Source organism: Syngnathoides biaculeatus, chromosome 13 (assembly GCF_019802595.1).
Source record: "Syngnathoides biaculeatus isolate LvHL_M chromosome 13, ASM1980259v1, whole genome shotgun sequence".
NCBI classification, from domain to species: Eukaryota; Metazoa; Chordata; class Actinopteri; order Syngnathiformes; family Syngnathidae; genus Syngnathoides; species Syngnathoides biaculeatus.
In genome coordinates this window covers 5,932,843-5,942,707 of record NC_084652.1, presented here as the reverse complement: position 1 = coordinate 5,942,707, position 9,865 = coordinate 5,932,843, and the positions used below count along the sequence as shown (strand labels likewise).

General features: G+C 43.7%; 1 protein-coding gene across 1 annotated transcript in view; it reads left to right on the top strand.

Moving 5' to 3' along the window:
- The first annotated feature begins 2,862 nt into the window (after positions 1-2,862).
- Positions 2,863-9,865, top strand: part of prkci (protein kinase C, iota) — a 33,328-nt gene continuing 26,325 nt past the window's right edge. Inside the window, exon 1 of the mRNA XM_061839631.1 lies at positions 2,863-3,186. Within this exon, the coding sequence (XP_061695615.1) occupies positions 3,104-3,186 (83 nt within the window). The 5' untranslated portion in view covers positions 2,863-3,103. The remainder of the gene's footprint in view (positions 3,187-9,865) is intronic.

The following is a 9,865-nucleotide window of genomic DNA, read 5'->3' as shown; positions in this document are numbered from 1 at the left end:
TTGGTTTGGTCCAGTCTAACACCTGGACACCTTCAGTCTTATCGAACCGGAAAAACAACAGGTTCCGAGTTGCTATTTTAAGAGTATGTAAATACATCATTGAGCGTGGGGAGGTTCATACAGTTAAGGTATGTATAAGATGCAGGACACTCCTTGAATTTAAACTATTGCGAAGGTGATCCAAAACCTCATCGCCTCAGTCAAAACTGTAATACCTAGATTTTATTCCACTCAACTTATTCCTATGTTTATTCAAATATCTTTAGTGGTGTCTAATGTCTGGTTTAACCTCGAAAACAACAGATCTGTACCTGTGACTATTTTCCTTGTCTGGGTCGTTTAATCTACGGAGTATTGAGTCAATGACAATCGGACCGTTTTGGTTGCAGATCAGGCTTCCCAATATTGTAACCACCTCTTTCCATTCAACCACAATGTTGTTGGGATTGTCTAACACCTGGATTAACCTCTTAAGACTACTGCTTGTTTTGGTGTTAAATGGACTCCACCAAGGCTGCCCTTTGTCCTCGATTTTGTTCATCTCTGTTATGGACAGAATTTCCAGGCGCAGGCATAGAGGGTTTCCGGTTTGGTGGCCTCGGCATCGCATCTCTGCCCTTTGCAGATGACGTGGTTCTGTTCGCTTCATCAAGCCGTGGTCTCCAGCTCTCACTGGCGCGATTCGCAGCCGAGTGTGAAGCGGCTGGGGATGACAATCAGCACCTCCAAATCCGAGACTATGGTCCTCAGTCGGAAAAGGGTGGCGTGCCCTCTCCGGGTCCAGGATGAGATCCTGCCCCAAGTGGAGGAGTTCAAGTACCTTGGGGTCTTGTTCACGAGTGAGGGAAGAACTGAGCGGGAGATCGACAGACTGATTGGTGCAGCGTCTGTAGTGATGCCGACTTTGTATTGGTCAGTTGTGGTAAAGATGGAGCTACGTAGAAAGGCGAAGCTCTCAATTTACCAGTCAATCTACGTTCCTACCTTCACCTAGAGGCACGAGCTGCGGGTCGTGACCGAAAGAACAAGATCCCGGATACAAGCGGCCGAAATGAGTTTCCTCCGCAGGATGTCCGGGCTCTCCCTTCGAGAACGGGTGAGAAGCTCGGTCATCCAGGAGGAGCTCAGTGTGGAGCCGCTGCTCCTCCGCAGTAAGAGGAGCCAGATGAGGCGGCTGGGGCACCTGATCCGGATGCCTCCCGGACACCTCCCTGGTGAGGTGTTCCGGGCACGTCCCACCAGAAAGAGACCCCGGGGACGACCCAGGACACGCTGGAGAGACTATGTCTCTCGGTCGGCTTGGGAACGCCTCGGGATCCCTCCGGAAGACCTGGAAGAAGTGACTGGGGAAAGGGAAGTCTGGGTATAATTGCTGAAGCTACTCCCACTGCGACCCGACCCGGAAAAACGGTAGATGATGGATGGATGGATGGATGTATATATTCTTGTTCCAACGTGTGGAGCGTACATCGACCGTACCTTTCATTCAGTTTTAAAATACTTTTATCGGTCACGCTCCAGGACCTCGGTGAGGGAAGATGACTTCCTCCGAGACTGCGGGTGTTACAAAAATAGACTGCTGACGGTTGCAAATAGAGGCAAGTCGCTTCAAGACACTCAGTTAAAAAAAAAAAAAAAAAAGAGATTAATGAGGTGCAAAATGTGGCGTGAGAAAAAAAAAACTGTCACACCGGAAAATTTTCCCAGGAGTATTTAAAGCGTGCTGAGATATGCTAGAGGCCTACTTTTGGCTAACAACTTGAGCTGGTGTATCCCATGTAGCAATGCCATTTAGTTTTCCTCGGTGCCGTTTATTACTTGGATTTGGACTGCCATCCTCTCAAAAACGTCGTAGAACAGAGGTATCCGATCTTGTCTATTACTTGGATGGAATCCCATGGACCCATTCATTCAGACGCCCTCGGTGAAGTCTAGAACCTGGAATGGCATCCGCTCCAAAAGCAACAAACGTTCCAGATAACTAAGAAATATATATTCATTCAGAATCTCTGGGTCTGATCTGGTCTTACCTGGATTGGCTGGCACGCTACTAAAATTAAAATATCATTGGTGCTGTCTAATACCAGCCACTAATCCTTTTCCATCAAAGGTCCCAGGCTGTATTGATGCTGTCTATTACCTGAATCGTCTTGCTTGTCCGGAGGAAGGATGCAGACGATGGCGACCAAGGTTGCCATGGCGACTGCAACAGATGTGCGACTTAATTTTCATTCATTCATTTAATTATCAAATTCGATTGTGTAGTTTTTTAATAACGTCGCTTCCCCAAATTATGAAAAGGATTTTTTTAAATATTTTTTAAATAGGTTAACATTATGCGGAGTTAACTTTGAAGTTCTGTGCTCTTGTGACGTTTATGTACAATCGGAATTGTTTTAACCCATTACACGATCCACGTGTGTATGTGTGTGTGTTTTGATATTTTTAAAAAAATCTTAAAAGTTCCTCTCTCATTTCTCTACACGCTATTTTTCGAGCTCAACCTTGCTATTACTTCTGAGCCACGGGACTTGAATGCCCCACATATCCGCGGGGTAGTCGTAATGTCCGAGCTCAGAGATGTGCACATGAATCGCTCCACCCGCACGAAATCTCCAGTTGGTACGCTCCGGATACAGGTAATATTGACGTAATAAATATACTTTTAAGATATATCAACTGATCATTTATTAATAGATAATGATTTATTGTTTTATGTGACTAACTATATTTCTATCTTGAACAGAACGTGCCATCATTTGGTTTCTAAGTACACGGCATCCCCCTGAAGATTGCGACAATGGTGTCGTCCGTGACTGGGCCTATGCGGTCGGGAGTTGTTTGGTGGACCCCGCAAGTTTTTTTTTTTTTTTTTTTAACTTTACATGTCATTTTGTGTTTACACACGCAAACAGTCTCTTTTTTGTCATTTTTATAGCACAGCTCGCCTCGCTTTTCATTCGTTACGCTACCTTCGGGTGAAAAGATACGGACTTCGGGGCGTGGTACGCAACTAACAATACGAAAAAAAAAAAGAAGGGGAAAAAAAAGCCGGAGACGGAAGGGGAGTCTCAGTGAATTCTGGCTGACCGCGGCTGAGCTTATGATGCCGACGTTGCGGGACAGCACCATGTCCCACCCCGGCGAGAATTCCCACCAAGTCCGGGTGAAAGCCTACTACAAAGGGTGAGGAAGCGACACGGTCTGCGTCTTCGTTTCCCTCTCTTTCCACCCGCTGGCGAGCTTTATTATTGTTTTAGCTAACTAAGCGGGCGGCTAAGCTAACGACGCTCATGGCTAGTGGAGCCCAGTGTGGGGTAAACTTGACAGACAGGTGGAAAGGTCCAGACACCCGGTGGACGAGTTGTGCTTTATCTTCGTCTTAACGCTGTTTACATCACAGCAAAACATTTTTTTTTTGGGTTAAAGCCAATTCGGTGTGATTGGGGGTTGCGGTTTGTGTCTGGGTTTTCTTCCTGACTAGGGTCAAGTTGAGAGAGTTGGCTAATAAGTCGCGCTAACAGAGGTTAGCGGTCGGAGCTAACTGTCAATCGGATGTCAAAATGAGGCCTGATTTTATTTAATGATTGATGGTTTACTCCAGTCTGACTGTTCAATAATTCAAAAGTTGTGTTAAAAAAATAAAACGCCAGTGTAATCCTAATGAGGTTTTCCTGTAGTAGTTTCTCAGGTGGGCATCCTGTGCTGTGTTGGTTGATAAATTAATTAATTTACTTGTTACATAGATATTGAGACCAAAAGCATATCCTTCTACATTATAGGCATGAATGAAAAATATATATTAAAAATAGAAATATTTAAAGCAAAACATAAATAGTAATGCGGTAAGAAAAACACAATTGTCATCTAAGTAACAGTAATGCACGGTATATAATATGCAAGAATACAAATATTACCCGCCAGTTGCATGGTAGAAGTAAACAAAACATCCGTCCATCCATCTACAAGACTTTAAATGCAAAATCAGGCATTACCATTTTTTTGTTAACTGTGTATCATTATTTTATTTTGGGGTCCATCGTAAAACTAATAATTTTAATCTAGGTTATTTTAGGTTTCGATGCAATTCAGAGTGTAATTTTTTTGGGGGCGGGAATCAAAACTTCTCGAAAAGATCTTTCAAAAAGGTGTTTGACATTTAAATTTAAAACCATTCAACCCCAAGGAAATTTAGACAAGTTTGCTTTCTGCAATTAAACTTTTTTTTTCTTAACTTTTCAACGTGTTTTACGTAGTAGCAGTTGCAGGGCTGTTTTTGTCTAAATGGTGCTTGAAGGTTTATTAGGCATTTAACCGCACATTCCCACCTATGCACAATTTAGAGCTTCAATGAATGTGACAAGCATGTTGTTGTTTTTTTTTTTTGGTATGTGGAAGGAACCTGGAGAACCAGAGCAAACCCGCACAAGCATGGGAATAACATGCAAACTGCACACAGGAAGCCCGGAGCTGGGTTTCAAACCCATAACCTTAGAACTGTGAACCCGCTCCAACTCCCTCCCGCATCTGAGTCAGTCCTCCACTGTCATTTAAAACATTTTTAACCCACAGTCTCACACTGCATAGTGTTGCGTCATGTTTGTTTTGTCAATTTACTTTTTTGTTTAATTTTTTTCAAGTTGGAGGAGTTTATCAAAATTAAAATAGCTCTCAGTGGGAAAATGGTTCTCCTCAGGTCCAGTTAGACCAAAAGTGGTTGATGTCGTCAGTTTGAGCAAGACTACTACTAATATTTTTTGAGGTTATGGAACTTTTTTTTCATCTTCACCTAAGTTGTAGAAAGGTGAGAGATGTCTAAAAGTGTTGAATTGGCACAGAAGACATCTACAAGTGTCAGACGAGTGCGAATGACATCTAAGAGGTGCTAAATGTGTTGATCAGCATGTTTAATATGATAATACATATCCAGTAAAGTTGCTTTTTTTTTTTCTTTGTACTGCGGTAATGACCGGTCACTGCTCAGATGTTTCCAGCTCCCTCCTCGCGATAGAGACTCTGATTGGAGCAGGACGTGAAAAACGTGTCTTACGAGTCCCCGTTCAGCCGCCGCGTTTGTTGGCTGCCGCGGCGACACGCCTGAGGACGGCGGCTCCTGTGTGAGTTTGCTGGTTCATTAGGTGACGTCTCAGCCAGGCATCCCGAGCACGCCGCTCAGGAATGTCAGCCGCGTTCACCCAAAAGAGGAAACGAAGCCCAAACGAGGGTTGGATGGCCACGGCAAATAGAGCGAGGACGGTTGAGCAACTCGCACAAGATGATTAAAAACCTCTCGCTCCACTTTATGGCTGTTTTAAAGTAGTGTGATCGACTGGTAAAAATGATTTAATATGCTTTGGGATGACGGGGGCAGTCTAAGTACAGTGCTGCCTTGGTTCTTGAACGCAATCCGTTCCAGAAGGCTGGTTGAAAACCAAAACGTTCGAAAACCCAAGCACGTTTTCCCATGACAATGAATGGAAAATGAAATAATGCGTTCCAAGCCGAAAAAATGTTTTTGTAAGTGATTTTTTTTTTAAGCTTTTCCTGATAATAAACTGCATAGAAGAAATACATATATAGTTTAAATGCTTTATATGATAAAATCATTTAAGGAATATATTTATTTTTTGATTAAAATGTATGCTTTAGCTTAGTAGAGTATACAAGGCCGTATCTGTAGCGACTCGGCCCCCAGCTTTGTAAACTTTTTTTTTTTTTTTTTTATTAACAAAAGTGCAGAATAACTTCAAACAAGCAAAATGAGGGGGGAAATATTTATTTTTTTAATTTGCACAGAAAGTACGTAATATGTAAAAATAAATAAAATAACTTGCATCTAGAGGTAGGGTCAATGGAAGAAAAGAAAAAAGCAATGCAAAACAGTTTCAAATGTCTTTGGTGGGGGTGACTCGCCTCTTTTTCACAAAGAACGAATCTGTTGTTTGTTTCTGCCATCTTTTAAGCACATTTCTGAAGTGGTTCATAACAACAACATTAAAATTTTGCAGTGCGTTCGAAAGCACAATAACAAATCGGCGTGGTCAGCTGGTCGGGGGGTTCGAATACCGATTTTCGTCCGGAAACCAAAGTACCATTGTAATTGTAAAATGTACTGCTTTACTTTTGTGATCCAATAGAATTTTTAAAAAAATAATCAGAACAAATTTATATTTAGCTATACCTTTGCACAAAGTGGTTCATTTTACAACGTTCGGTACTTCAACACCTCGTCTGTTGGTATGATTGTAAATTAAGGCTTCCTCAAACGTTGAAAAGGAAAGCTAAAAAAAAAAAAAAAGTCTTATGTTCCCTCCTCCAAAGAGAAGTTGGCGAGTTGCCGCTCTTCATTTTGGGTTTGGATGGCGCATCTCCTGCTGCTCTGCCACTATAATTTCACCTCTATATTTGGCTCTATTGTACCTTTCTGAGGCTGTGAATTCATCATTTTCGTGCTCCTTCACTCTTCACCAGTTGCATCAGCAGACCGGTGCCTGGCTGTGGCAGTCTCAGTCTTTTGTTCTCTTCACCACTTTTTCTCTTCACCCTCACTCAACACATCCCACATTTTATAAGTGACAATAAGCTAAGGCTTTCGTTGTCTCCCTGTCAGGACTGGCTAGTTAAAGGCTTCTACTTCAGCTTGAGGGTTCCGGTGTCAGGCATGTTGCTGGGCAGGAAACAGCGGGATTATGGGGAGGTATTTTCGCCCCCTTTTGTAGGGAGTCGCTCATCTATTGAGAAGATTCCGTTGCTTCTCGTCAAACCGAGCAAATGAGGCCAAATGGCGTGCAGCGCTCGACTCCCACCTGTCGATTCAGTTCTAGATGCTGCATAAAGAAGCCCGACGTGATGACCGCAGTGGGAAAGTGGCGCTACATGTTCCTTGGGGCTGCTGTATTGCGCAGATTACCACACTGGCTCGGAAATAGAAGTTTAGAACATTCGCAGAGATTCTCCTCTTCCTGTTATAAAAATATAAAAAAGATTGGAATTGATTTTGATTCATTTTCCCCTGTGTCAAGTCAAAATTTGACCAAATTCACCCCGATCAGAAGCAAGAATCCTACACTAATTTGTGGTGATTTTTATTTTTTATCCATTCATCCATTTTCTTTGCCACTTATCCTCACCGGGGTCACGGGGAGTGCCGGAGCCTATCCCAGCTGTCAACTGTCGGGGAGCCGGCGGACACCCTGAAGTGGTTGCCCGGCAATCGCAGGGGACATAGAGACAAACAGCAGTCACGCTCACAATCACACCTAGGGGCAAGTTAGAGTGTCCAATTAATTTTGCGTGTTTTTGGGATGTGGGCGGAAACCGGAGTGCCCAGAGAAAACCCACGCAGGCACGGGAAGAACATGCAAACTCCACCCAGGCGGGGCCATGATTGAAACCTGGTCCTCCGAACTGTGAGGCCAACGCTTTTACCAGCTGCCCCACCGTGCCGCCAGATTTTTTTTTTTTTAATTTTATTTTATTTTTGTGTGTGGTTTCAAACATTGGTGGTTGTTTTAGAGATTCTGTATAAAAAACGGGGTGGGGAAAAAAGACCCTATTACCACAAGTTTCACCAATTGACATAAAATTGTGTTGACATATCTATTGTAGTAGGACGCACGAAAAAAATGGTCAGGCCAGAAATATTAACAATCAAGTCAACCATTTCAAGTGAAAACCATTGCTTTTTATTTGATTTATTTATTATAATTTTAGAGGAAGTCCACTTCTCCCAGAGAAGATACAATTCGAAGCAGAAATCATAGGCATAAAGGCAACTCTAAATTACAAAACTTCTTGTTTTTCGTGCTGTCTAATTTGGTCGTGTCTTGATGTTAAAGTGATCATTTTGAGCGACGCAGTGAACAACTGGGCGTAAGCGTCACACCAGTGGGTGTTATCCTAAGGCAGTATCTGTGTGGAAGTCTTAACAGAGATGATGGATGGATGGAGGAGGGAGGCACTCTGACCCTTCCTCCTGCCTGAGCGCTCACCAGTGACAAATAGCTTCAGTGCAGGCAGACGGAACTGCTGAGGTCGAACAGGACACCGGCGGCACGGTTCGCTGGAGCTCCTCTCCAACTCCTTCCTTCTGGATTTGCCTTTTCAGTGTTGAAGAACTCCAGGTCGTAGCATCATAATGCAACTGCTGCCGGCTTTTACGCAGTGATGAGCGCATCGGCTACATTGACCACGACTCGGACTCGTTCACCTCCATTTTCCATACCTACGTAGGGAGTCCTCAGGCCCGACGGATCCGTTGCCGTGAACCCTTGACCACCAAAATATCAGCAAAGTTTTTTTCCATATTTAAATGGAGAAGAAAATCCAGGAAAAGCTATTTGCATGTCTAATATTAATGAGAAGTCCGGCTGTTTCAAATGCCAGGTGTTAAAAATATAAGACCAAAATGATCTCGCAACCCTGAGAAAGGCACATTACAGATTATCTATACATCCATTTTCTTTGCCGCTTATCCCTATGTGGGTCGCAGGGACTGCTTGTAGCCTAATCCCAGCTGTCAACGGGCAGGAGGCGGGGTACACCCTGAACTGGTTGCCAGCCAATCGCAGGGCACATAGAGACAAACACTCACAGTCACAATCACACCTAGGGGCAATTTAGGGTGTCCAATTAATGTTGCATGTTTTTTGGAATATGGAAGGAAACCGGAGTGCCCGGAGAAAACACTCACAGGCATGGGGAGAACACACAAACTCTACACAGGGAGGGCCAGGACTAAACCCGGGACCTCAGAACTGTGAGGCCATCGCTTTACCAGCTGATCCACCATGCCACCCATTAGAGATGATTTAAAAAAAAAAAAAAAATATATATATATATATATATATATATAATATATACACCGTAATTTCCGACCTATAAGCCGCAACATTTTTCACATGCTTTCAACCCTGCGGTTTATGCGGCGATACGGCTAATTTGTGCATTTTTTTCCAACGGCCGCAAGGGGGCACTCGAGCGGAAATGGTAAGACTGAGATCAGTGGAATATATGTGTTGAGGAAGTGACTTTTACCGGTCTGGCCCTGTTAGCGCTGCACTCGCGTGTTACTGCCGTGTCTCAGTGATTTTTACCAGTATGTGCTAGCATTAGTGCAGTGGCACTAGCGTTAAACTCACTGTGTACCAACTTTCTTTGTAAGTATCATGTTTCAATGTGGGTACTTGCGGCTTTTACACAGATGTGGTTTTTGTATGTACTAAATGGTATTTCCTTTACAAATGTACTGGGTGAGGCTTATAACCAGGTGGGCTCTTAAAACGCGGAATTACGGTACTTGAGTTGAGACAAGTTCATTATTTGAACATCCTGCATATACTTTTTGTGAGTTTTTTTGTAAGTAGTGTGCCGTGGGAGTTGTACTGGATAATGTTAAAAACCGTGGCTCAGGATATGAATGGTTGGGGAAACATTTGGTTACACGTTTAATTGCCAAGCATGTAAAGTCTTGTCACACATTTGGTGTGTGGCATATCATGCTTCGCTATTTATCAAATTGATAAGAGCATGTAAGAGCCCAGAGTTAAATGCAGTGGCGGGGATGTGGGCCGAGGCTTTTGCGTTTGGCCGTGCTACACAAAAATTTCCGTGCCCCGTGGCTGCGGTGGCCAAGTCACGGTTAAGGTGACAGACCACGTTAAAACCACCCAAAGTCAGCAATGCGCTTTAACGACGGGCGTTGCGCTCAGCGGACGCCCACGTCTCAGATCCAGTCAAACGTGACAACTTTCAAGATCACCCGCTGCCTTTAGCGCGCCGTCTGCTCGGCGTTTGTTATCTTTAGGGAGGCTTTGACTGCCATGTTGGGCCTACGGGAGGGATCACAGTGAAGGAGAGTAAGAGA